The sequence below is a fragment of the Notamacropus eugenii genome, chromosome 2 (genome assembly GCF_028372415.1).
Source record: "Notamacropus eugenii isolate mMacEug1 chromosome 2, mMacEug1.pri_v2, whole genome shotgun sequence".
In the NCBI taxonomy this organism is placed as follows: Eukaryota; Metazoa; Chordata; class Mammalia; order Diprotodontia; family Macropodidae; genus Notamacropus; species Notamacropus eugenii.
In genome coordinates this window covers 531,667,232-531,694,524 of record NC_092873.1, presented here as the reverse complement: position 1 = coordinate 531,694,524, position 27,293 = coordinate 531,667,232, and the positions used below count along the sequence as shown (strand labels likewise).

The window sequence follows — 27,293 nt, the reverse complement described above, 5'->3', positions numbered from 1 at the left end:
GGGGTCTTTTCTTTGGAGAAAAGCACGGAGGAGCCGCACCCTGCTGGCGCCCATTCACTCATTCATTCATTCACTCATTTATTCATTCATTCACTCATTCATTCATTCACCCTTTCACCCATTCATTCACTCATTCATTCATTCATTCACCCATTCATTCAGTCATTCATTCACTCATTCATTCATTCACCCATTCATTCACTCATTCATTCATTCATTCACCCATTCATTCACTCATTCATCCTCCCTCCCTCCCTCTCTCGGTGGGGTCTTCACATCCACTAGGCCTGTGACCCTCGGAGGGGGATGACACGCTCCAGGAGGTGACATTCCAGAGACACGCGTGTGCACCAGAGAGATGACACTTGTGTCTCCCCCCTCAGCCCGCGCAGGTGGGATGGTCTCTAACCCCAGCCTTTTACACCCCCCCCCCCCCGCCGCGCTACGTTGGTATCGCCCACCCTTCTTCCGACCAGGTGGAACTGGAGAAGTCCATCCCTCGCCCCCCGCCCGGGGGGGTGGGGGGGTGGGGAGGACTTTCCTCTGACTGTCTTCCGGTCCCGTAGGTGGCAGTGCGCGCCTGCTCCATACGCACGGCGCCACGGCGGTCTCCCCTCCGGGCTGTCCCCGGCACCGCCTGTCGGCTCCGCCGGAGAAGTGAATATAATATCTCATTTTGGGGGGGGTTCAGCCCACAGGTCGCGGCCGTTCGCTTCCTGCCAGCCGTGGCTCCGCCTGCGGTGAGCCGGATATTCCCGCAGCAGGCCCCGAGCGGCGGAGAGCTCGAGTCAGGCGCGGAGCGGACAGCCCTGGAGCTGCGTCAGGCCCCCGGCCGGCTTCCTGGGGTCCTGGCGCAGCGGCGGCGGCCGAGGAAGAGGAGGGGGAGAAGTGGAGGTGGCAGCAGCGGCGGTGAAGGCGACGACAGAGGCAGCGGCAGCGGCCACGATGTCCACCAAGAACTTCCGAGTCAGCGACGGCGACTGGATCTGCCCGGATAAGAAGTGAGTGCGGCGGCGCGGCCCGGGCCGGGGGGAGGGAGCGGGTGGGCGCCTCGGGGACCAGCCCGGTCTGCCCCCCGCCCCTGCAGGCCCCGGGGGCGCCGGGCCAACGCCATCCGGGCCGGGGAGCGGGCCCCGTGGTACGGGCGGGGAAACTGAGGCACGAGGGTCGGCCGCCCCGCAGCGGTCACGTGGCTCGGGATCCCTCTCCCTCCATTGTCCTACCCGTCGCGGCCGCTGGCTCTTCGGCCTTCCAGGTCCTCCGAATCAGCACGCATTAAGCGCCTGCTGTGTGCTCCGCGGGCCGCTCTCCCGGAGAAGGGGCTCGTGGGGCCGCGGCTGCTTCGCCTAAACCTTTCGGGCCCGGCCGGCAGACCCCCGGGCCCGGCCTCCCGCCTCGGCTCGACCCTCCGCCGGATTGGCGGCTTGGGTTAAAGAGCGGGCCCATCATCGGCCCGAGGGGCGTCAGGGCTGCTCCCCCCGTCCCCCATTTCCCGTGTCACAGTAGGCCCCGTGAACGCCGCAGCCCTGGCCGCTGCCCGTGCCCTCCTCGGCCTGCGGGCCTCCAGCCCGGGGCGTGGGTGCAGGGGACCCTCTCTGAGCGATCCACGGGGGCCGTCGGGCCCTTCCCCGAGCGCTTGCTGCTGCATTTCTGTCGGAACTTGGGGAAAAGGAAGGCGGGGTGCCTTTCCCGTTCCGCCGCCCCAGCCCTTGGCCCGAGGGCGTCCGGCGACCCCAGCCGGGACTTGAACCCAGAGCCCACGTCCCGAGCCCGCGCTCTTGCCCCGGAGGCCCCTGCCCCCGTTTATCCGGTGCAGCGGACGTGAGCTCTCAGTGACCCACGGAGCATGTCGGGGCGTCCACGTCTCTGCGCTTCGCCGCCGCTAGGGGGCGACAGCGGGGCCTTGACGAAGCGGGGCCGGGGGGCCCTCCACGCTTCCCCGTGTGTGCGGGGCGCCGCCCTTGGAGCCCCCAGTCCGACCCACAGCCGCCGCCTCCTCTCTCCCCTCCCCCATCCAGCGCGGTTCTCGGTGGTCTTCTCTCCTAGCCCCCCCCCCCCAGACTGCCCCGGGGTCCTCGGTTCTGGTTGCGTCCAGGCGGGCCTCCCTCTTGGGGACGATGCTGGAGGGAGGAGATGAGGCAGATGGTCACACAGCTGGAGAGGGCCTGAGGCTGGGCCCCGTGCGCTGTGCCCCCTGCTGCCCCGCTGCCAGCTGCCGGAGCTTGGTCTGGTCCTGTTACCGCGGGGCTGGGACCCCGCAGCAGGCGGCAGGTCACGCCCCTGCTCTGCGCTGTGCCTTCCCGGCCTGGTCCCCTCCTCTCACCCTGCCCGTGCCAGGGAGGCCCTCTGGGCTCCTTCTGTGGCCTTCGCTGCCCGCAGACTGCCTCCTTCCAGGTGCTGGCCCTGCCACGGACAACGGTCATCCTCCCTTGGGGCTGCAGCCAGGGGGCACCTCCCCGGGCCCCTTCCAGTTACTCTGAGAGCTTCCCAAGCCAGCACAGCCCCCCTCAGCCCCCTCTGCCTGTGTGTTATCTCCCGTATTTAGGGGCTCCTGGACTTTTTGTGTTTGTAGCCCCGGCTTTTAGCTCAGTGCCTAGCATGTAGGGCGCCCCTAATGAAGCACATTTTGGTCATCTTTTTAAGTTCCTAGCGTAGTCCTTTGCACATAGTAGGCGCTGCAGAACACTGCACACTGAGGCCGTCCAGGGCAGAGTGCTCCTTGCCCTTTATTGTGTCTACTTCAGAAGACCTAGGGTAGACCCCCAGATGCCCCCAAGAAACCCTGCTGAGCCCTCTGCATATTCCTTGAGACTTAACAGAGTCTGCAAGTATGTTTCCTGCTATGTGAATCAGTACAAGGAAATAGAGTATTTGGGAAAGGAGATGGTTGGGGAATTAATTTTTGTAGTTAATTCCGGCTAACCAGAAAATCCTCATTTTGGCTTCTGTTGAAAGTCTCTCTAGCATGCAGTAGCCTGCTTTATAGCTTCAATAAATACTATGTAGAGAAACATGTTGCTCCTTGGGAGTGTTTTACTGCCTCCCAGTTTTAACCCGCATTCTCCATGTGCCTAGCAGGGCTCCCAGCTCGGCTGGCTGACCTGGAGCTGTGCCCTGCAAGCTGGTTTGAAGTAAAATGTGTTCAGTTTAGTAAATTGCAGTATCCTACAGCAGAGTTTTATTATACTTAATTCATAGAAAAATTACCTTTCAGACTTCAGACCTTCAGTCCTTCAGTACTAATATTTGAGATTCAGTGAGGGGAAATTGATATTACCAGAACCGTAATCACAGTGATTGATTAAGCATGTTTTCTTAGGCTTGTTTCTTCCACTGGGATCTGAGTTGCTGCTGCTGCTGGTACTGTCCCTTTGGCAGTGACTTGTCTTTAGTCTGGCTGCTCCTTCCAAGTTTTGCAGTTCCTTGGCCTTTGGGGGCCTCAGCTTCATCATCTGTAAAATAAGGCAGTTGGAGTAGGTAGCCTCTTACAGTTTTACTGTTCTGTGATTCTTTTTGCAAGCAGTTCCCTTTCACCCTTCATCAGGTGAGTGTCCTTTTCCAGGTCCATTTTGAGACAGCTGACCAGAATTGCATTCAGTACTAGTCCAGACCTGGCTTTGTACAGCAGCAGAATGTCTCCTGCTTGTCCTCCTAAGCAACCAACTGCTTCCCAAGGACTAGCTCAGTGAAACCAGCAGACCCAACACTTAGCGATTAATTCTTCAATCATGGAAATCCATCAATCAAAGGAAAATGGAATATATGAGCCCCTCCTGTTTCTGAAATAACTGGCAGTCATGGTCCAGGGGAGTAAAAGAATGCTTTGGATTCAGTTTGGAGACATCCTAGGAACATTTTCTTAGCTGTTGGTATTGAAAATGTGAGTCACTTGTCCAAGGATGAGTAATTGGATGTATTACTAGAATATAATTTATTATCAGTCCTTCCCTTACATTCTCCTTGTAAATGAAACCAGGAGACAAAAGGAAGTTGCACAAGTTCTCCTTAAATAGGCAAGAAGATGTGCTATGCTTGTTTTGTCTCAGAAAAGATCATTTCATGGGAGATCTGATACCTCTTCTTACAGTACTTATGAGAAGCATTTGTCTGAAAATCACCTGTTCCAGAAATCAGAAGGTGGAGAAATTTTACGAAAGACTTGATAGAAGATTTCTAAATCAAGTGAATGTAAACTTTACTATTCAGTGACTTGAATTAAGGCAGACAAAAAATTGCAAAATGATGTTAAAAGACTAAAATGCAAAAAGCCAAAGGCTTGTCACTGAGACAAAAGTCACTCTGATATTGCATAAATATGACAAAAAGAAAGCAGTATTAGATGAATTCCAAATAATATCACCAAAGTGAAATTGTGTTTTAACTGACAGGAAATAGTTGGTTTCCATTTCCAAGTTGGCCTTCTGTTATATAGTCAGACACTAATTTTTTGGAGCAGGTATCAAAATCAATACCAATTTAGAAGAAAGAACAAAAATGAAATTATATTAGCATACAACCGAGGTAATTCCACACTGTCCAGCTTAAGCTACTGACACAGAAAAAAAATGGGTAGTGGGCGAAGAAAAGACAGGCGCAGATTATCGCTTTTTCTTGGGATTTAAGTGAATCACCATAAAGTTGTCTTCACCAGCAAACATTGAATCTCCTGAGAAAGCAGAGGGAACTGCCCAGGGCGACCCCAGCTTGGAATAGAAATGTATTTGCAAAATCTTATGGAGGATGATGGAAGGGTTACTTCATTCAGTGTGGAGAAGCAGCAGAGGGAAAGCAAGTTTGCCAAAGGCTCAGCGAGAAAGTCAGCTGAGCCACAGCATCCGGGGGCATTTGAGGGTGAAACCAGAGAGAAGATGGGAAAGTCTTGGGCAGGATTTTGGGTTAAGCTTTTTTGTTTTCTCAGAGGCACTTGAGCTGCCCCATTTGATCCCTCCCCGTCATGGTCTGCTGTAGAAAACAAAGAAGGGACAGAACAGAGCAGCTGTGCAGGAAGTGGGACAGCCTTGTGGGCATTCAGTGACAGCTTCTCAAGAGACCTGAAAGAGGGAGGGAGATCAGACCCTTGTGGACGTCACTAACCTTATTACATCGAGAACCTGTCAGACAGTAGCTTTATACGTACTCACGTATTTTAATCTCTCTAAGTTATGTTTGACCACTTTCTTTATATTTGCATTCACTTTATACTTATACCTTGTATGTATTTTCTATGCACTCATTTCCCTCGTTGGAAGGTAAACTCCTTGAGAGTAAGGATTCTTTTATCCTTTGTGTCAGTGTCCCCAGCATCTAGCTCAGTTTAATGCTTGGTAAGCACTGATTCAAGAAAGTAGAATTCTGCCTTACCAGCTCTCCATGTATACATGGAAAAATCCCATGTTCCTTTATTCACTTAGCTTACTGTGGTGTATTGCATGCTTTATGTGGTCTTTGTATCCTCAGCACTCAGTACAGGGTGGGTCTAGCTCATAGTAAATACTTGCTGATTTACTGACTTTGGACCGTATTTTCTCATCCATTGATCTATTTTTCTTCTCTTTTTCCAAGACCAGATAGTTATAATTATTGCTTTATAGGATATTATAGAATCTAGTAGGCAGCTGGCACAGTATTAAAGTACCAGGCCTGGAGTCAGAAAACACATCTCCCCAAGGTCAGATTTAATCTCAGACACTTACTAGCTGTGTGACCTTAGGCAGATTACCTCACCCTGTTTGCCTTACTTTACTCATCTGTAAAATGAGCTGAAGAAGGAAATGGCACACCACTCCAGTACCTTTGTCAAAAAATACCCAAATGACTCGAGTCATGAAGAGTTGGACGCAACTGAAAATGAAACCAAAAAAAAAAAAAAACCCCACTATTTTTTTATCACAAGATAATTAGGAAGATTCTTAGGGTAGTACTATATATGTAAAAAGGATGTTTAATGTGGATTTCTCTGAAGTGTGCTTTATTTTGTTTTAGATGTGGAAACGTCAACTTTGCAAGAAGAACCAGTTGTAACCGGTGTGGTCGAGGTAAATATACAAGTAGCATTGCCTCTGGACCAGGTAGACAGTTTTGTCTAGTTCTTCACATTTTATATCTTTATTCTTCTACTTGCAGAAAAAACAACTGAAGCTAAAATGATGAAAGCTGGTGGAACTGAAATTGGAAAGACCCTTGCTGAGAAGAGCCGGGGCCTATTTAGTGCTAATGACTGGCAATGTAAAACGTAGGTCTTTAGGAATTACTCTTTTGTTTTGACTTCACCACTGTATCTGTATGTAGAATTAGAGCTTATCACTGGTGTTGCCAGTTTTATCAGATATCCATGGAATTAAATGGAGTTTTAAGGCCATCTCTCTCTCCTGTTAAAAAATGTTAGCTGTCATGCTCTGGAAAAAACAATCACCCTAATTTCCTTAAATGTCTCATTGACCAGAGTATCCTTTTCAGGCTTTGTTCTGTTGTCATTTTCTTGTTAACTCATATTCCCTGTTGTGTAAAAGGCCTTTGAATTCTCTTTTCTTTGCCCCATGTCAGCTGTTAATTTTTGACTGTAAGCATACACAATCACCGTAACAAAATAAATTTGAATAAAAACATGTCCCAGCCTTGTGTGGTAGATAGAACATTACTGGACTGATTACGGGTCAGGAGAGCTGGGCTTGGTCTAGTTCTGCCATTTTGATCTTAAGTCATTCTGCTTCCCTTCTGCTATTTCATTATCCAGTGAAGGCTGGGATAGATACTCTCCAAGGCTACTTCTCTGTTGTAACATGTTATGATTAGACAGTCTTAAGTACTTAAGAGAACGTCTGCTTTTGTCATCCAAAGATTTGATAGCATTTTCCTGTTTATGTGACGGAATCCTAAGAAGTTTAATTTGGCTTTTTAGAAGTTTTGCCCTTGTGGGGCAGTATGACAGAGTGACAGTGCTCTCGGCTTGACAGCCATAAACCAGGCAGCCTTTGACCACCTAGGCCAGCACTCTTGTACCCCATTTTCCCCATGTGTGAGAAGCTGTTGAACTAGAGGATCTCTGACAGCATTTATAGCTGCACATCCTATGATTTTTTCCCCCTGAGATGTGTTTGGCTTGGTGTGCTGTTCAGTGGGGCTCTGGTCATGTTTGGCCTCTTTCAGTGATGTTGAGATTGGTTTTTAATTCCTTGTTGATTTCCCAGGTTCCATTCTTGATTTCGCTGTGAACTTGAGTACGAGTGTTTTGAATTAAAAGATGCTGACATAAGTTTCTGATGTTTTGGGTGCTACAAAGTACAATTTTCCATTCTTACACTGTCTTTAAGCATACACTGGGTGCTGGAGCATTGAGTGTGGGGATTGCTGTCACACACTACACTTGAAACTTGGGGTTTGGGGTTCTTAATGGATTTGCATGAGTTTAGAGACTAACCCATATTTTGGATTCATTATATATCAGAGAATCTTAGAATTGGATGTCCCTCAGAGATCCTCCTATCCAGCCTGGAATTTGGTGACTTTTTCCCTGAAGTAAAGACATGTCTTTATAGCCCCACTCTATCTACTTTAGAGATTATTTTTCCATCCTTTAGTAGCTAAAAAGTTTACATATCTTGTCTAAAACTCAGAAACAAGTCTGTCATAGGTCAGTGTTCTTGCTTTTCTGTCTCAATAACTTATTCTTTATGGTGCTGAACATTAGCTCCATTTCACTTTGTCGTTAATTGTCTCTGTTTTCTCTGTCTTTTCTGATGGGCTGCTACATTCTACTGATATGCTCGTCTCTCCATTCTAAAGCTGCAGTAATGTGAATTGGGCCAGGAGATCTGAGTGTAATATGTGCAACACTCCCAAGTACGCCAAGCTGGAGGAAAGGACGGGTAAGTTATAGTCACATTTGAAGAAAACTGGTAATTTTTAAAGGAATGATGGCATTTGGGGATGCTCTTCCTCTTGTGGACAAAAACAGTTGGTTCACTTACCTTTTTATGCATTCCTCTAATTTTATTTTCAATTCATAAGTCACATGCAAGAGTGGATGCCAAGAGCCGTACTCCAGAGAGTAACTCGGCCACTTTGGGATATATTTAACCCCAGCAATGAGTACACGCACAGAAAACAGGCCTAGTTTACTCTCAGGTCCTGTTTCCATGTACACTGTACTCTGAAAAATAAATGTCCCTTTGAGAGTACCCAGTGTAAACCAGGGCAGTTTAACTCAGCCATGGTATCCTCTGGCTTGGTGACCCTGTACTGGACTATATCAACTGTACAACCTTAATCTTAGTATAAAAATGATAGCAGACATTTCTGCCACTTTGCTGATCTAAGTGCTCTTTGGATGTGCGTGATTTTCATTTGTTCCTCTCAGCAAGATCAGTGGTGAAAGTGTTCGGTTTATTTCATAGCTAATGAAACCAGCACAGAGTGTTAAGGGATTAGAGTATGGTGATGGAAAGAATATTCCATACATATCTATTGTGTGCCCACACAGATGTTACCATCCAATGGAATATAATACCCAGAGAACCAGAGAACACTGTTCATGAAGTCCGAGATGGAAGGCTGTTTATTACGGGCCTTGGGAATTCTCTTATGCTGTTCTTTTACAAAAGCTAGAATGGTGTGGGTGAGGCACTTGGGTGGGTCTGTGGGATGGCCTGGACTCAAGGAATGACCTTGAATGATTTGATAGAATGAGGGAGGGCTGTCTAGTTCTGTAGCCCAGGTGTCATGTGAACAAAGGCCTGAAGAGCCAAGCTGTCGGATTTGGACGTTAGAACCCAAATCCCAGAATGTCTTGATGTGTGCCCGTCAGGCATGTATCAGGCACTGAGGTGATAAGCACCAGGGATATAAAGAAAGACAAAAGTCTTTTCTCAAAGAACAATCTGATAGGGAGACAGCACGCAAGCAGCTGTGTGCCAGAACCCGAAGTGGAAGGCTCAGAGGGAAGGTATTAGGATTCAAGAGGACTGGGTGGGAAGGGGAGACTTTAGTGAGGATTGGAGGAGGTGAGAATGAGGAGGAGGGAGAGAGCTCCAGAAAAGTTAGGGGCAGCGAGGGGCCTTGGGGAGAAATAGGGTCTGCAGGTCAGCAGAAGACTTAGGGCAAGACAGGTAGAATTGAGAATCTTCTGCTTAGAGGTGATCATTGAATCCAAGAGCAAAATGGTGTCAAGAACAGGTCCACTTGAGAATGATTTTGACATTTTTGAGTACAATAAAACTTTTATTTTAAAAATGTAGAAATGCATTCTTAGCTCAGCCCAGTAGTTTGTCAACTGAGTATAGCAGGACTGAAAGCCCAGGACAAAGCCATGGGGGACTCCCATGGGCAGGGGTAGGGAACCTTCAGCCTTTTATTAAGGGGATTCTATGAAGTTTGGATTCAGTCAAAGAGTAGCACTTGAGGACCTAGAGGGCCACATATGACCTCAAGGCCAAAGGTTGCCCTTTCTGCTCTAGGGGAAGACCCATCAAACAAAACTGAGAAAGAAGGGTCCCATGAACAGGAGGAGAACCAGGAGAGAACAGTGTCATGAATACCTGGGGAGAAGAGGGTGGTCAGCCAGTGTTCAAGGCTTCAGGGAGTGTAAGAAGGATGAGGTTTGGGAAAAGGCTATTAGATTTGGCCTAATTATGGCATTAGTCACTTCCGGAGAGAACATTTTCAGTTGAATGATGAGGTTGGACTCATCTGTAGGGATTTGAGAGTGTGAGAAGGGAAGATGGAAGCCTCAGTTGCACATGGCCTTTTCCAGTTTACTCATCCAAGGGAGGAGAGGTAGAGAAGAATGGCTGGCATGGGTCGATGGATCAAATGAGGGCTTTTTCAGGACAGGGGAGAAATGGGCATGTTTTTAGCCATTAGGAGATTGAAGGCGAGAGAGGGGATGAGTGAAGGAACAGTGTAGTGGAGAAGGCAGGCAGGAACACAAGAGCTTGTATAGGTAGAGGGATTAGCCTCAACAAGGCCAAAAGTTAGGGCTACCTCTTCGCGTGACAGGTGAAGGAGAAGATAGTGGCTGAAGGCATCTGAGTGATAGGAGATAAAGAGAAAAAGGAGCTCTTCATGGCTGATGGCTATGAAATTTCTGCAAAATGTGAGGCCAGGGTCTCAGCTGAGCAGGCGGGGGAGGAGCCACAGGAGGTTTGGAAAAACTGCTGTGGAGAGGGGGATCTGAAGGGAATAGACTAGGGGAGAAGGATAGCTGGACGGCAGTTTGGGAGGTGTGCTTGTGTCAGTAGAAGGCAAATCAGCAGTGTTGTGGAAGCAGAAGTATCATGAGGATCTTCACCTGCATTAGGTGCTTAGTGTACACGTTTAGGGAGTCAGTGGTCAGGCATTTTGTCATGGTCAGATCACTTCTGGAATACCCAGTGGCTTCTGAGAACCAAGTTTTCTGAAAGGCATTGATAAGCTATAGAGTGTCAGGAGTGAGGCAACAAGCCTGGTGGGAGATGGCTTGGATTTTCTTCTTTTACTTTTTGACCTGTCCCTCTGTGCTTGAAAGCTGTCTTTTGACTTTCTGGGCTTCTGTATCTCAGTGTTCATTCATTGGAAGTCTCCCTTTTCCCCAAAGACTTGACTATTCTGGTTTAGAATGTTCTCCTGCCACCTTCTCTCCATCAAGGTGCTTTATATCCTGCTTGTCTTTCAAGGATCCATTCTGATTTGCCTCTTGCATGAAATGACTCTGGATCAGCTGATGTTTCCCTTAACTGGCAGGTCCATTCTGTTCTGTCTCGTCTGATTCAGCTCTCTGTATTCTGTCACAGAATTAACAACTCTACTGTAAACTCCTTCAGGATAGCTGTCGTCACGTTTTTCTTTGTGTCATCTACAATTAAACATGGAGTTAGTTCTCGTCTTTATTTGTTGGTTGTCCGGAGCCTGGAGAATGTTTTGTGACCCTTTTGTGAAGGGTTTCCAGTACAGTAGGGGAGGTGGGATTGTCACATTGATTACTGTGAATCGCTTCTGCTCCCCATTCACGTCAAGAGTTACCCTCCTCCTTTGTCCATCCTCCATTTGTGTGTGTGCAAGATTTGTTGGTCATGATGATTTGGTTACTCGGAATTGCACAGAATTGGTCTTCTATTTATGGGCCTTCTGTGGGAAAATAGTATACTTTTGAATTTGTAATGTTGTCTGTCTTAATGGGAATTCACTTTCAACAGTCTTGTGCGTTCTCTCTGGCATTCTCCAGACTTACTGTATATTTTAGCTGTAGATCTGAACATGGCTCCTTAGAAGAAACCTGACTTCATTGAGTGGAGGGAGGATGACTTTACTTCCTGCAGGCCAGGGGTATACCTTTCTTAAGTCACAAGTATCCTAGCACGTTTACTAGACTGTAATCAAGTCATCGCACATTTACTTCACACTCGGCATGTATGAGGAGTCTCTGTGCTGCCTGCAGCAGTCCTGCACTTCCTTTGTGCATCTCTTAGAGCTTTCCTTAACTTCTACTTGATGCTCTTCAGAAATGAAGTCCAGTTCTCCCGTTAGCTGCCTTTTCTAACGTCGGGTCTTCTGTGAGTCTAATAATCACCTGGCACTTTACTCCTTCATGGAGTTCCACTATTGTTAAATATTATTGGACCAACAAGTCCCAAATGCAGCAAGTTTATTGTTACCCTGGCAGTGGAAAAAGCCCGTTCCTAGTCTACACATGTGCGTTGATAAAATCTTTCTGAGAACAGTCTATATTGCTATTCATATATATGATTGCTGTGTATGTGCTGTATATAATTTGCAGTCATTACGAGAACATTCCATTGCATTGCATAAACTTGAGAATGTATGAACTAGTAAAGATGAAGTTGGCATCAATGTGTGTACTAAATGTTGCAGAGAATGTAGACACGTGTAATTTTAGCCATATCCTGTTGGCCTAAACATAAGCTACATTCTTAAAATTATATCTGCAGAGAGAAAGTACGTATAGATATATACTAACAACTTGCTCTGAGAAGTAGTTTGGTATGGTGGATAGAAAGCTGACCTGGGGAGTACAGTGCATGCACACACACACACATACAGCTTTGGAACCCTCAGATCATCACCACCAACAGATCCTGCACACACGCACGGAGGATGGGTAAAGTGATGAACTGTTCTCAGTCACTGGACAAAGGATGAGGGTGACTCTTGACTAACCTGCAATGAAGGGAAGCAGAAGCTGTTCACAGTAATCAGTGTGACAGCCCCACTTCTCTATCTCTTCCCTCCTACATTGAAAACACTTCAGGCAGCACCCACTGACACATCCTCCAGGCAGTGTGTGAGGGCTGTAAGCAGCTCTGGTGTCTGAAGTTAAAAGATGGATTCAAATGGCCCCTGAGAGTTTACTGACTCAGAACTTCCTGTGCCAGGTAAATCACAGATCCAACACTGTCACCTCAGTACCAAAAAAATAATGCTATTATATTAAAAATATATTCACTAGGAACACTTGTGTTTTACATTTTTCCACTCAAATAATGACAGTATTTAGTGAAAGAGAAATCCAGTCAGACCTGGATTCTGAGAGGGAATACTTTGGGCAGGTTACTTGGATCTCAGGGTCAGTTTCTTCATCAGTGACATTAGGCAGTTGATCAGCTCTCAAAAGTCCCTTCCAACCCTAGAATTGGATTCTTAGCTGTTTCTTTTTTTCATCTTGCTCATCCCTTCTCAGCCTTATCATTTTCTTAGTGTTGTAGCACAGGCATCTCAGTGACCCAGTGGATGGAAGGCTGGGCCTATAGTCAGGAAGACCAGAGTTCTGAGCAGGTCACTGAATCTTTGCCTCAGTTCCCTTAAAAAGTTGCTGGTTCTAACAATTTTCAACATTTTCTAGAGGGTATATGTTGTCTTGATGATATAAAGTTGTATGTGGTAGTCTGCCATTAGAGGAATGAAGATCCAAACCCGCTGCTCTCTGTGGCCTTGGGCAAGGTCTGGAATCTCCCTAGATGCCATTTGTAAGATGGGATTAAGGGAATTGCCCTCAGCAGACTCTCGTGGTCTGATGTCTGTTATCCTGGGCACTGTAAGCCCCAGGCTCGATCTCACCCAGTCCTTTAACAGCAAAATTCTGGTATGACAAAGGTATGTCAGATTTATGAGGTTTACTGTAACAAGATTAGCCTGAGCTTTATTAAGGCCTCCCCTTTGGTCCTCCTCCTCAATTCTCTGCCTCCTTTTGCTTCTCTCCTCATGGCTTCCCAAGTGATTTTCCTTAAATGCCCACCTGATCCCATCTTTCCCCTACACAGTGAACACCACTGGCTTCCTATGGCCTTAGAATTAAACAGAATTCAAGCCCTGCTCCACCTGCCTTTCCAGTCCCATTGGACATGACTGCCCCTTCCATTCCAGGAGTTTGACCTTTGTTTCTCTAGATAAGGGTTTGCTTTTTCTCTTCTCTGTTATTCTTTTAGAAGGTAGTCTCCACCTGGGGAGTGATGATTGTATCTTCAGTTCCTAGTGCAGCACCTGGTATGTAGTAGGCCCTTTATAAGTACTTAATCAATTGATTGATGGATGCCATCTCACAGAGGTGGGGAAAGACAAGCTTCGTTATTTATTTACCAATTTATCGGTGAATAATATCTTCTCAGACTTCAGCAGCCTTCACACACCGAGCTCTTGCCCAATCTGTGCTGCTGTTCAGCACCGTTTCCCCAAAGAGCTCAGGATGTGGCTCTTGGGGCAGAGGGGAAGGAAAGGCGAAAGGGAGGGCATTTCTTATGGCTCTCATGCCCAAAACCAGAAGGTATTTCTAGGTATAAACACACGATAAAGACCTAGGTGATTTTTTTTTTAGGCTACGGTGGAGGCTTTAATGAAAGAGAAAATGTGGAGTACATTGAACGGGAAGAATCGGATGGAGAGTATGACGAGGTAAATCCAATGGGAAGCACGGGAAGGAAAGTCCGGCTCCAGGAGTGTGTCTGGAGAACGAAGAAAGGCAAATGGGCATTTGGGTTAGATTTTTGTTTGACAAAACTGTCGTTTCCCTTTCTTGCCCAACTTGAGTACCTTCTTATTAAAAATTATGTATTACTAGCTTATGTGTTTTGACCCGGTCTAGAGGCAGGACAACCTGGGTTCAAGTCTGGCCTCAGACATTTCTAGCTGTGTGACTCTGGGCGAGTCACAACCCTGGTGGCCTCAGTTTCCTCATCTGTCAAATGAGCTGAAGAAGGAAAGGGCAAACCACTCCAGTATCTTTGCCAAGAAAATCTCAAGTGGGGTCCCAGAGAATAAGACACAACTGAAAACAACAAGAATATGTTTTTAGTATTACGGGTGGGGGGATTTAATATTGTAGTTGTCCAGAATGTAATTTTTGTTAGAATCAAAAACAGACATGTTTCTAGTTGACTAGGGAGAGATTCTCTTAAGGAATTCTGTTTTTCTCTATTTAGTTTGGTCGTAAAAAGAAAAAGTATAGAGGGAAAGCAGTTGGTCCTGCCTCAATCTTAAAGGAAGTTGAAGATAAAGAATCAGAAGGAGAAGAGGAGGATGAGGATGAAGATCTATCCAAATATAAGTTGGATGAGGTAACAATGTTCTTTTTTCAGCATTATTTCCCAGCTAGTATGGAACTAGCCACATCTCATTTTTATAAAACACTCTTCCACAATCACTCTCAGAGGCAAGTCATTCATTTTCGTACATTTTAAAGTAATTTATCCCTGGTTACAAGAATAACTGAGTGGCAAAGTTGGATTTTAAACTTACAAAATCATAGGTTTCCAGAATTGAAAGGGACTTCAAATGTCCTTTTTCACCACTCCCTAATCCTTCTGGCAAGTGATTAGGGGGTCATCCATTCTCTCCTTGAATGGGGGGAAGCTCTGGCCTCAAGGCCACCCATTCTCTTTTTAACTAAATGCTGTTCACAGAGTTGTGCAGTTTTAGCATTGGCAGGCAATGTCTTGGCATGCGGCTCATCCACCTTTGGTCTGGCAGTAGGTCCTTGTCCATTCCACGGGGGTCAGTTTGATATTATTTCAGATCTAAGTTTGTTTCTGTCTTCCGCTCCTTTAAGGTTCGCCCATCTTCACACCAATGGTAACTTCTCTGAGTGCTTGTTGAATGTATGCATTCTTTCCTGCCAGGCCTCCTCCAGACTAGCTCTAATTGTGAGGAAGTGTCTCCTGGCATAAAACCTGACTTTGCCTCTTTGCACCTGTTGCTTGCTCCGGGTTCTGCCATCTGCTTAGGAGGAAAACAAGTTTGATCCATCCTCCACATGAGAGCCCTTCAGAAAGTAGAAAACAGACATCATTTCTCTTAATCTTCTGCTGGGGAATGGCCCAGTCACATTTGGCATGAGCCAAGAGCCTTTCACTGTCAGCCTGGTGTTCTCCCTGGGCACTCAGTAGGTAATCATTATTGATGAGAGATGGTACCCAGAAGAAAAATAAGGCTTCCATAATGGAGTCTGGAGGGATCAGAGCCACCCCCCATTCCTGGAAGCTTGGCCTCTCTGACCGCCATGTCCCAGCTCCACTTAGGCCTTTGCATCTCTCAGAGGACTGCCTATCCCTCACGTGCCTCACCTGCATTTGCCTATCTTGTACTTGTGGGGTTTGGTATGGACTTCTTTGAACTGGAGGGTTTGACTCTTGAACACCTCCATTTCTGAGAACTCCCCTTAATGCTCTAGCACAGGCTTCGTCCTCCAAGCCGATGCTCTTCTGCAGCCTGACTCATCCAGTGCAATGCAGGAGGGTCTGTAGGTTTGAGAAGGTGGTCATCCGGGGCTCTTTTGAGCTACTGGCCCCCCAGTCATCATCGCACCCCCCTTCAGGATGACATTTTTGGAATGCAGACGTTGGGACCACCTGGTTGCTCCAAAAGAGAAGTGCTCTTGTGCTTTATGAAAACCTGGAGCGTCCCTGGGCCGGGTTTAGTAACTTGAAGGGGGGCATGAAGTTGTTCAGTCATCACCTGTTCTTGAGGTCACCGTTTCCTTTTCTAGACAGTTCATTGTTTCTTTCATGGTCCGGTCAAGAATTTGCTCAGGTGTCCAAGTCAAACTCGCTAATCTGTGTTTTGCAGATTTCTGTTCTTTTCCCCTCATTAAAGGTTGAGACATCATTTGTCTTTCTCCAGTCCTATGGTACTTCCATTTTCTGGGATCTTTTCAGTATTCCTGATAGTGGTTCAGCAGTCACATCCTCTGGTTGCAAAAGGGAGGTAGCTAGTGGAGCATGAGATAAGGAGTGCTGGACCTGGAGTCAGGGAGACTGGACTGTGGGACCTTGGCTGGTCACTGAGCCTCTGTTTCTTCATATGTAAAAGCCCCTCCCTCCCAGGCTTGTGATGAGGGTCTCAGCACACTGCCAGGCACATAGCAGGAGGGATTGTGATCTTTAATAGAGGATGGTGTTCATCGGCCAGGTGACTCAAGGGTATCCATCACAGGAAGGTGCCTGTAAGTAAGGCCTTACTTACCTTGGATATTAACTCCCTATGAGCCGTCTTTAGTCTTTCTTCTGGTCTGAGGGAGGCTGTGTAATTCTCATTAAACCCCTGCCTTCTTTATGTGGCCTCTTAGTAACCACCCCACAGCAGCACCTTTTTATTATTCCTCCCCCTCAGCTTCTGAGACTTCACCCTTGGCACTGTTGTTGCAGGCCCAGGTTGCCCTTCTTCTGTTACCAGCCTAGCTGCAAGCTTCTCTGACTTTTTATCGAAGCTGATTGGGGCATTCACATTGATCTTCATAGACAGCGGTCCTTTGGATCCTTGTCAGAACCGTTTCTTCCTTAGAATTCTCTCCTTGGCCAACGCTATGGTATCCTACTGTTCCTTCTTCAAAACCCTTTAAGTCTTATCTCCCCAAATCTAGGTCACATGATTCCCAGATGGCCTTTTCTTCTCCATTACAAACGGGAGGGGTGGGTTCTACCCCCTAACCCCCAAGATTATCATAATTTTATTCCAGTATCTGAGTCTTCTTTTAGGAGAGTCAGATCCAAAATAGAATTCCCACTTACTGATTCTCACACTTTTTGAATGGATGGAGTTTCAACATAACTTGAGACTGAAGGAGCTGTAGTGGACACTGAAGCCCCTGCCCCTCCTCCAGAACAGAATAGCTACACCACCCAGGCTGGCAATGTTTCCTGAACTTAGCTCTTTCCTGTTTCTGCCCTTTTTCCATTGTTGTTTTTGTTCCACTCAGTATTCTCCACCTGAATTTCTGCATCCCCACCCCACAACACACATACTCTCTCTCTCTCACAATCCCCTTTTTCACATTTGATGGAATGTTATACTCTCCCAGAACCCCATGCCAATTGTGTCTCCCTGGACCCTGGTGGAAATAGGGAGGCATGAAATATGCCCACACCACCAGCTGGACCTGGCACAGGCCTACAAAGATTGGCTTTGCTTCACCCATGGGTATTGGGACCCACCTGTTGATCTTTGCAGAGAATTCCTGCACCCCAGGCTACCTCCTGGCTGACTGTGACATTTGAAGATAATGTGGAACCTCCACTTAGACAGGAAGCAGAGAGCTCTAAAGATTTTTTTTCCTTGCTCTTTTGACATAGTATCCTAATCTAAGGTCCTTGATCTTCCTGGAATAGAAAACCTTACCTGTGCATCAGACTTAAGGATATTCAGTAGACAGAGACAGGAGTGCAATTCCAGACTCGGACACTGACCAGCTTTGTGATCCTAGACAAGTCACTTAACTATTGCCTGCCTCCTTTTTCTCATCTGTAAAATGGGAATAAAACAGCTTGGTAGGGCAGTGGAGTCAGAAAGACCTGAGTTCAAATCCAGGCTTAGATGCTTCCTCCTGTGTGACCTTGGGCAGGTCACTTAAGCCGGAGAAGGGAATGGCCAACTCCATCGGCGTCTTTGCCAGGTGGGTTCATGAAGAACAGCAAATTGAGGTAACCCACTTAGTTCCCAGTGAAGATCATGAAAATGGAGATAGTGGGGGGCTCCCCTCAGAAGCCAGGAAACTCTTATCTTACTTACAGTGCTCAAGTTAGAAGGGAGTGGGTCTTTCATTCTCAGTAACAACAACAACTGACCAGACTGGGAGGATTTCTGGGAGGAATGGAGGCAGCGTCCCTTAATTCTGTCCCCTGCTGAGCTTGTCCGAGGTTGTCCCTGACCCTGGTTACCGGGAAGACATCTTATCCCTTCATGGACATGTCTCTAGTTGTCTTTGAAGGATCAGACCCTGAAATTGAACTTTGTACCCTCCTTTTAAGCTTCCTGGGGAAGCTCTCTTTTGTCCTGATATTATCAATTCTGTGTAGAAATGGCTTCCGAGTGATTTTTCCATTAGCCGGGGAAGCTGCCTTGTGGATGTTTTTCCCTCTGAACCAGCCTGCTGAGGTAAATAATAGATTTGTCTCTAAGCAGCTTGTGCCAGACGCAGAGGACAGAGTTTTCATTACGTGCCTAGATTCCTAAATCTCATGGATTCTGATGGATATATTTTCATTAGGATGAGGATGAAGATGATGCAGATCTATCAAAATACAATCTTGATGCCAGTGAAGAGGAGGACGGCAGTAAAAAGAAATCCCACAGAAGAAGTCGCTCCAAGTCTCGATCTTCCCCCTCTCGATCTTCCTCACGCTCATCCTCCCACTCGAGCTCAAGGTCTAGGTCCAGGTAAACGGGTACAGGTCAAGGGTAACACCAGGCAAAATGTCAGTATCTAACTTCTTTATTTCATTTTGGTTTTCCTTGATTGAATTAACGTTTCAACTTTATTTTAAAGAATTCATCTTTGATAACAAGTGATTTCCTTTAGATAATGCATTTCTTGAACTTAACTTTTTAATCTGTTAATGTGGTTTTTATACAACCCTTCTCCAAAATTAAGATTTCAAATGAAGCTTCCTTTTAAGGTGTTGCATATTTTAGCTGGGAAGAGTCCAAATAAAATACTGAATGCGTTCAGCTTTAACCAACACGTAGTCACATATATATATACTCTTATTAATTAATATGTGAGACACATTTGGCCTTTTTGTTCTCTGATTGTGAAGAAACATTAAGTTGATGACCATGAAGAGAGAAGAGACGTGTTTTGTTTTTAGGCTGCCAGAGGGTGCAGGGGGTAAAGCTCTGCTTCTAGAGTCATTCAGAAAGACCTGAGTTTGAATCTGGTCTCAGACACTTATTCGCTATGTGATCCTGGGTAAGACTCAAACTCGGTCTGCCTCAGTTTCCCCATCTATAAAATGAGGATAATCCTAGCACTTCCCCAGGGTTGTTGTGAGGATCAAATGAGATAATAAGCACAGAGGCTGGCACGCAGCAGTGAGTGCTGTCTAAATGTTAGTTGGTGATGTTGCTAGTATTCCCAGCATTTAACACAGTGCCTGGCACATAGCAGGCACTGGGTAAATGCTTACTCCCCCCCCCTTTTTTTTTTTTTTTTAAGCCTCTTTCTGAGGATGGAACAAGGCTCTTGAATGAAGCCGTTGCTATAAAAGAATGCTTTTTAACTTTGGTGCTGATGTTTCTTAACATTCTGGAAAATGATGAAAAGATCAGATTTAAGCTGCTGAGACGTGGAGGAGTGATGTCTCCTGTCATTAGTGTCTGTCTGTCTGTGTCTCTGGAGAGGCCTCTGTTAATGTTTCTGAAGCTCTCAGTGATTCACTGCAGATTACTTGAAGGACAGCAGACATCCATGACTTTACCACTGGTGTGTTGATCTGATGGAGGGTGGATCAGAACTGAGTTAAAATTTTTATTTTTTAATTGTAACTAATCTTAGAGCAGTTAGAATTTCTTTTGTGGCTGTTCCTTCAGATTCCTGTCATTATTTGACTCTCCAGTACTTGGAATGGAACTATTCTTTTTGGTGTACTTGTGTTATAAGTTGTACACTTGTTGCCTCCACATAACAATTAGATGTGAAACTTAGCTTACCTGCAGAAAAGTGGGTTGGTAAAAACCAGAAGTCTGTTTCCTTCTTTTTCTCTAGTTTCTTCTAGTTGGTCCTTCCTGTTGAAATCTTTGTATACCTGAGTATAACTTGTATTTTGTGACACCTAGGTACAGTGAGACCATTGCATGACTGAGTGGATTTCACTTGGGTATTGTGGATTTATCCATAGTCATTCCCTGAAGTATTTAAATTCTATGATTGAAAAGAAAACCGCAGGTAGAAAATCATCAGTGCTCTAAGTTTATACCATTTGTTTCAAATTAACTTGGTATGCTTTATGAAGTAATGATGTAGATAATAAGTTATAGTGGCATATAAGGAATATAATATTATATGTTCTTTTTCAAACACTAATAAAACTGAAAGCATTCTTAAAGAAAAAAAGATTTGTTAAGTTTTGTTTTTAAGATCACAGAAATATTTCTTCAGGTCTTATTCTTTGACATAAATTAGAAAACTTGTTTTGAGGTGGTAGGTTAAAAATATGTTTTAATACAAATGTGTGGCCTTGCCATTTCCTAATATCCTCTGTTAAAGGCACCTGAAACCAAAGCTGGCTTAAATGGATGCCCTTCCATTCTCTCCCACTTCCGATGGACTTGATTCACTTTCTCTCCACTGAGTGTTTCAATAGGTAATCTTGTTGAAACATTCAAATAGTGGAAAATAGACCAGCCTGTTAACATCTTCTTACTAACTAGAAATAGAAATGAGTCAACCTAAAAGTAGCATCAGCTGAGTGCTAAAGAAAAGTGGAAAGACAGTGGAAATCCCTACAAGTGCAGGCCCCCAGTTTGACTCAATGTAAATGAAGGTGAAACTGAATTTTTAACCACAAACTCAGAAAAACACTCTTTTCTTGTTATATCAGTGGTAGTGACGTCCTTCTATGTTCTTAGAGAGTTTCAAGGAATTTTGAATAAAGTTGATATTTTTTGTTCATTTTTAGGAAGTGACTTTTTTTTATAAAATTTGAAAATAACTAGGATATTGGTGATGGTTCCCAAGTCCTTGTAAGCTCTGCCAAAGACATACGAGGAAAAAGTCCTTGTTAATACTTGTCCTGATAATGTGTGTCCCAGATCCTTGTCTTGTTGCATGAAAGTCAGATGTTGTGTGCATCTTCATAGCCCAAGACTTGCTTACATGATACTGGAAAAACCCTTCCGTGTTGTTCCAGGTCCCGTTCAGGAAGCTCTTCCAGTTCCCGGTCAAGGTCTCGGTCCAGTTCCAGAGAACTCTCGAGATCTCGTGGGTCGAAATCCAGGTGAATGAGGTAGCATTCGCTCTGCCCTGCAGAGAGGAAATCAAAAGGCACCCCGAGGGCGTGGCTGCTGCTGCTGCTTTGACAACTTTGTTTTGCTTTTACTTGTCAGTTTTATGTTAGCATTAGAAAACTAATGCTCTTGCCTCAGCTTAATTTTCTCACCCTGAAATGTTTCCATTGCGAGCAGTGTGCCAAGACATTCCCATGATTAAATTTGTTATGTTGGTGGTAGGATCCAATTTGAAGCTCTCATTCAGCCCGCAACGCAGCAATGGCACGAATGTGCTAGCAGCTCTTAAGAAGATGAATGATTTCATGCCTCCTGGCCAGAGCAAGGAAAGGGCTACCCCCTAATGCTTAGCCCAGAAATGCCATCTGGACCAGTAATAGTTCCCCTCTATTGTAATTCCAGTGAAATCCAAACTGCCTGCCTTTTGAGACATTTTTAAGACCCCTTTATCATCTGCCTTCTCTTTTCGGCTTCACCTAGAATGCCACTGGAATATTCCACTGTCCAGGACATTTCACCTAAAATAGTTTGGGTCTCAGAGCAGTAGATATCAGCTCTCCATCCAATGTCTGCCCAGGACACATTGTAGAGTTGGCAGCTTCTCTAGAAGGAACCTTGGTGGTGGTTGAGCGTGCATTGAGTAGCCTTTACTGTGAAAACTGGGGGTGGGGATGGGGGGAGAAGGAAATGAAACAATGTCCTAAACTTTGTTTGTGCAGAAATCAAGTGAAGTCTAGAGCTGCAGTGTTTTGTTTTTTTTAATTTGTTTAGATAATTTATTGAGACCTGCCTTACAGAGGCCCTTAGCAAGAAATAGAAGACAATTTTGAGAATCTAAAACACCCCAATCAGATCTTAACAACATAGGCTGTTTTTTCTTTTTTGGCAAAATAAGTGCTCAAACCGAGAAGCCACCCAAGGCATTAGTCTTTCCTAGAGTTCCCTGAGGCATTACGGCCATCAGAACAGCTGGGAGTCCCATGCCTGGGCGCCGTAGCTCCATCGAGTCCTCTTGGCTTGTGAGGGCTTGCCTGGGTTTGGAGGGCCCCCACTTAGCAAGCGAGTGCTGCCGCCCCCCAGTTTACAGTGGAGCAGCCTCCTTCCCCTCACATTTTTGCTTGCTCACAACTTTCCAAAGAATTCTCCTTTTGGGCTTTTTATTCTTAATCTCAGCCCAAAGGTGAATTTTTTGGGATGTTTGAGCTAAATGCTTCAGCCATAATTATGTAAGTGAGAATGAAGATAGTCATTACACTTAAAAATATGTACTTTTTCCCCTGAGTAAAACATGTGAATGTCAACACGTCATGTTTCATGAATAGTGTTTCTTGAATGAGATTTGTAAATGTTTAAACCAGTTTTAGTAAATTATTGGTTATGTTTTCATTTAAGTATATGCTGATCTGACACATTTGCTGTTTCTTTCTCCTTCCCTCCCCTCTTCTCTCCCACTGCCATCCCTGCTTTCTCAATTGCAACTTGTGTTAAGTTGCCTAATTTCAAATGGATTTAATAATTTTCTTATCCTCAGGAAGTTGTTTTTAAGGTATTTTGATGTTTTTGCTTTTCTTCAATGGGAAAGTTTAATTTTAAAGTGCACAATTACATGTTTCATTGTCGTGTACATTGTGCTCTCCATGCCCCCTTTGCTTCCCTTTTTTGTATGACTTAAAGAAAAGATTTAGTCTGATGCAAATAGAAAATAATCGAGAATGCATCATATTTGTAGTTCAGGAAAAGGTGCAAGTTTTAAAACCCTGGCATTAAATATTAGCTTATTTTCATGGGTGAACCAGAGTCTTCTATTGAGGAAGCAGTAAGTATGTTTGCATTAGGAGACTGTAGACTTGTGATCAGTCTTGGATCTGATAGCTAAATAATGGGGTTCTTGGCTCTGTCATTTAATTCCATGTTTAATTTATTTCTCAATCAATAAAGATCCAGCTCCAGGTCCCACAGGGGGTCTTCCTCCCCACGAAAAAGATCTTATTCAAGTTCCTCATCATCTCCTGAGAGAGGCAGAAAACGAAGCCGTTCTAGATCTTCTTCACCCGGTGATCGAAAAAAAAGGCGCACCAGATCACGGTCACCCGAAAGGTTTGGGTTTCTGTAGAAATAAGAATGGGTGTATTTGAGTGTGGAACACATTTACGTTAAAGGCTTGGGAAAGGGCTGAATTGGAGTCACCTTCTTTTCCAACTTTAAAATGATGCTGTTTTGTTTTAAACCCAGTCTTGTCGTCTAGGAGGGATAGAGGCCAAATTGCCCATTGATGGACATTTCTAAATGTTTAGGCATTAGTACTATAGCCAACTCCCAGTTATTCCGGTACGGATTTTGTCTCCATCCCACTTTGTCTTTAGTTCTTGTTTATTTTTCGTCACTATTTCTTAGCCCTTCTTTCATTAAGTAAGTGAAAGGAAGAGGCTAATTAATCTCTTTGGAGTATTAACGCAGGAGTTTAGCTCTAGTTTGGTATTGCCTGTCTGAAGCCTAAAGCTGTCTGTCCACCAAGCCCCTGGCCACTCTAGAGATGGATGAGGATGTGGCTCAGAGGAGGCCCATCCCCCAAGAGACCTGATGCTTTCTTCCCCTTGTCTTCTGACCACCTCCTCCTCCTCCCCAGTCACCGTCTGCATTATTCCTGTTAGAGAATGTTGACAGTTGTCCTCTGGGCTGGGGGATTCCCCCATCTGCCTCCTTGGAGCCTGTGGCAATGAAGTTGGGTGATTCGCTTTTCAGTCCCCTTCAGTTCCCTCCTGATGGCAGACTTTCCATGCCCCAGTGCATGCAGAGGCAGCTCACACTCAGACTGCTTGCTGGGACTACCCTCAAGCCTAGGGCTGCCATACCCACTCTGCTTTCTCTTTGCTGTTCTGTATTTGGCCTGGCAGAAGGTTTTATTTGCTTCTCCTGCCTTCTACTTCTCATTCTACCCCGCGGCTTTAGGCCATGTTGTTTGCTGCCCCATCAGCCTCCCGAGCCAGTCCATCAGTCAGGTCAGACTTGAGTGAAAGTAGAAGATAAGCATCCCCACAGGATGCTAGGTAGCTTGAGCACATGAATCCTAGGAGCATCATCCTTCTCAGCAGCTTATAATCCTACACTCCAGAAAATTCAAGGGATAAGGCTATGTTTTAGAAGACAAGACCAAGCCTCACTGAAGACATAGTGATAGCTGTTATCTATAACTCACATTGCCCTAGAAATTAAATGAGTCTGAGTGGGCAGGGATTCTCGGAGGGCATCCTGAAGAAGAGGGGCTTTCTTTCTTTGTTCTAAATAATTGAGAGCTGGCTATATTTTGAGATGGAATCTTTATTTTTCATTTTTTATTCCTGAAACTGTAAATTCAGATTATACTGGTAATAGCACAGACTGAAAGCCCGAATTCTACCTACTCTTGACCCAGTCCCAGTTTTAGAGTAAGCCCCCCTGTACCATCAAGGTGTTTGGTATGCTTGCTCTTGGTCAGCGCCCACTCAATGCTTCGCACGCTTTCTCCATTTTTATCTTCCAGGCGCCGCAGGTCATCGTCTGGATCATCCCATTCGGGTTCCCGTTCAAGCTCTAAAAAGAAATAATGTATTAAAATTTACACCTAAAAAATTCCAGTACAGTGCATGAAGCATATTTTTAAGAAGTTTGGTGTCTTACTTGGTCAGAAGTGCTCAATCTGCTAGTAGAGGTGCATGTCTGTCGTTGCTTTCTGGAAAACTTCAGCTGTGTTCATTCTGGAAACTAAGATCATATTTAGCATTTTAAGCCATAATCCCCCCCCAGTAGTTGTTACATGTTTATCGTTCTATTATTTAAAATTCTGTGTTTTCTCTAATTTGCCAGAGAACTTTGTTTTCTAGTATGACCATGTTGTTCTTCATTTCCAAATATTTCCTGATGGTAAAGAATCTGCCGACTTTGGGTTTGAGTCAGTAAAAGTCCCTGAGGCTTCCTGAACTTTGGGTAGACCGCCAGTAACTGTGGGGAAGTAGGTGGAAACAGGCTATCCCACAAGTTTGGGAGATAAATAAGTCTTCACATAGTCACCCTTGTCAGAGTGACTCAGTTTAAGATTATGCTTAAGAACAGTCAATTGTAGAAATCTATGAGAACTGAACCATGATGTCTAGAGACCACTGTGGCTTTGTTTTTCCTTTTCTTACTTTTCCTCAAAACTGCATCCTAACACAATGTTCAGGCCCTTTCTAAGTTACCAGAGAAGATGGCTTGTTTCTCCCTGAATTAATTTGGGGGGCTAAGCACTCAGTCTGATAAGAGTTTATTTATCTCTTGTGTGTTGATACCTTTGGCACAACTGTTTAAGGCAGAAATTTCCTCAATATGACCTTTTGGCCATGTTAACATTTCCAATATTGATTAATACTGATTTACAGTGGTGAACGTAAGCTCTTTTTTTCTTTTCTTTTTTTTTGGGGGGGGGGGGGGGATGTTGTTTTGCTTTGGTTTTGCTTTTTTAAAAGAGCTTGGATGGGACATGTTCCTGAAAATCCATATATAATTGGGTAAACAGGACTAAAAATCTGAGACTCCTTTAAGGAAGAGGAAAAGGAGAAACCACGTGGGAAATAGAACTTCTTTTGTGTGAAAAGAGTGTATGTTAGAAGGCTAGCCAGTCAGTGTGATGTCTGCACTCAGGTGGCATTAGCCATGGGCTCAGATTTATTTTCACTATTCTTAAACACTGCATGAAATTTACTTCTGAAGGAGAAACGAATGTTCCTATATGATGTAACAGGAAATTGTCATTGTCCCATTCACTTGAAATTATCTATGGCTTAAAATGCTTTCAAGAATTTTGTTTGATTTCTGTATCAAAATCTGGTCTCTGGAACTCCATTGAGTCTGCCTTCTGGTTGAAGAGGGAGGGGGGTTTCTCTTTAACAGTTCCTTCGAGTGGCAGTTCAAGGTAAGTATATGGAAGGAAATTACCGTTTCAGTTTGGTGCCTTTCTGTTATTGAGAAAAGATAAAGGAACAGTCTTGGTCATTTGAACGAGGAAACTCAAAAGTATGGAGCAGAAATAATAATTAACAAACGGAGGCAACCAGAGCAAAATATTACATTCTTGATTTCAAAATAAACTAGTTTTAATTTTCTCTTGGACTGATCTAAAAATGAAAGCAAAATGTTTTAAGTAGAAATATTTTGATAATCTTTTTGGCAAAGAATTGAAATTCGCCACAATTTCTTACATACATACATTCATGCTTACACACACACATACGTACGTGTATATACTACACACACTTTTCTTTGCTCAATGTAGTTGTAGGTTGCACAAGAACACTTAGTATCTTGTAATTGTGCCTCTGACTTCTTGAAAGTCTTACCTTCTAAATTGTGAAGATCAGATGATCTGGAAGCTCCATGTTACCATTGGTTTCTTATTGTGTTTTGTATACTTACCTTTTGCTGTACTTAGCAAATACAAGTTTATGAATTTAGCAAATGGTAGATTACAGAAAATTCTGCTGATTATGATTTTCTTTAGTTTCACTAAAACTGTACTAGTTTGTTTCATTAAGAAATGATGCTGTAGACAAATGTAAATAAAGCTTGTGAATCAAGCAGCCAAGTGAGTGGTGTTTGTTAAAATAAAATACAGAATCCCAAGCTCTGAACTAATGTTTCTTTTTCAGTTCACTCACATTTTAATAGTTCATTATTTCTAATCCTGTGTGTAGACTTCTAAATCTGTTGGGCATTTTGACATGCTATCATATTTTGATTCCGTGGACATGCATTTGACTTTATGCAAGGCACTGTGCTAAGCACTGGGGATAGAAGGAAATGTTATAGGAAGGGGGAGACTTGCCCTTAAGGAGCTTACATTCTTATTGAGGAGACCACTTGAATATGTGTACTTATACAGAACAGGCAATAAATCTGAAAGGAGTGGGCACTAGTAGCCTTGGGGCCCAGGAAAGGCCTCCTTCCTGCAGAAGATGGGATGAACTTTAGTATGTTTGTGAGAAGGCATTCCAAGCATGAGGAACAGTCTTAAATTGCAAGGAGGCTGTGCTGACTGCATCCTATGATGTAGAAGGACAAGATGGGAGATGCCTACGAGA

At 44.7% G+C, this 27,293-nt stretch overlaps 1 protein-coding gene and 1 long non-coding RNA gene across 2 annotated transcripts; one reads left to right on the top strand and one right to left on the bottom strand.

Moving 5' to 3' along the window:
- Window positions 1–774: 774 nt before the first annotated feature.
- ZRANB2 (zinc finger RANBP2-type containing 2) lies at window positions 775–26,789 on the top strand. The gene is made up of 10 exons (XM_072649842.1): window positions 775–1,001; window positions 5,983–6,035; window positions 6,124–6,232; window positions 7,783–7,865; window positions 13,802–13,878; window positions 14,406–14,540; window positions 18,464–18,633; window positions 21,105–21,191; window positions 23,140–23,298; window positions 24,722–26,789. The coding sequence occupies exons 1-10, from the start codon at window positions 946–948 to the stop codon at window positions 24,783–24,785; spliced, it is 993 nt and encodes a 330-aa protein (XP_072505943.1). The 5' UTR covers window positions 775–945; the 3' UTR covers window positions 24,786–26,789.
- On the bottom strand, window positions 23,097–24,755 carry LOC140530321 (uncharacterized). Its single transcript, XR_011975899.1, has 2 exons — window positions 24,643–24,755; window positions 23,097–23,308 (listed from the first exon to the last, which is right to left on the bottom strand). It is a non-coding gene; the product is annotated as an uncharacterized lncRNA (long non-coding RNA).
- Window positions 26,790–27,293: the final 504 nt, after the last annotated feature.

Excerpts from the sequence above, each read along its gene's own strand:
- ZRANB2 (XM_072649842.1), top strand. The coding sequence starts at position 946 with ATGTCCACCAAGAACTTCCGAGTCAGCGACGGCGACTGGATCTGCCCG. Across the intron at positions 13,879-14,405 it reads CGGATGGAGAGTATGACGAG|TTTGGTCGTAAAAAGAAAAA; the intron begins GTAAATCCAATG and ends TTCTCTATTTAG. Across the intron at positions 23,299-24,721 it reads AGATCACGGTCACCCGAAAG|GCGCCGCAGGTCATCGTCTG; the intron begins GTTTGGGTTTCT and ends TTTATCTTCCAG.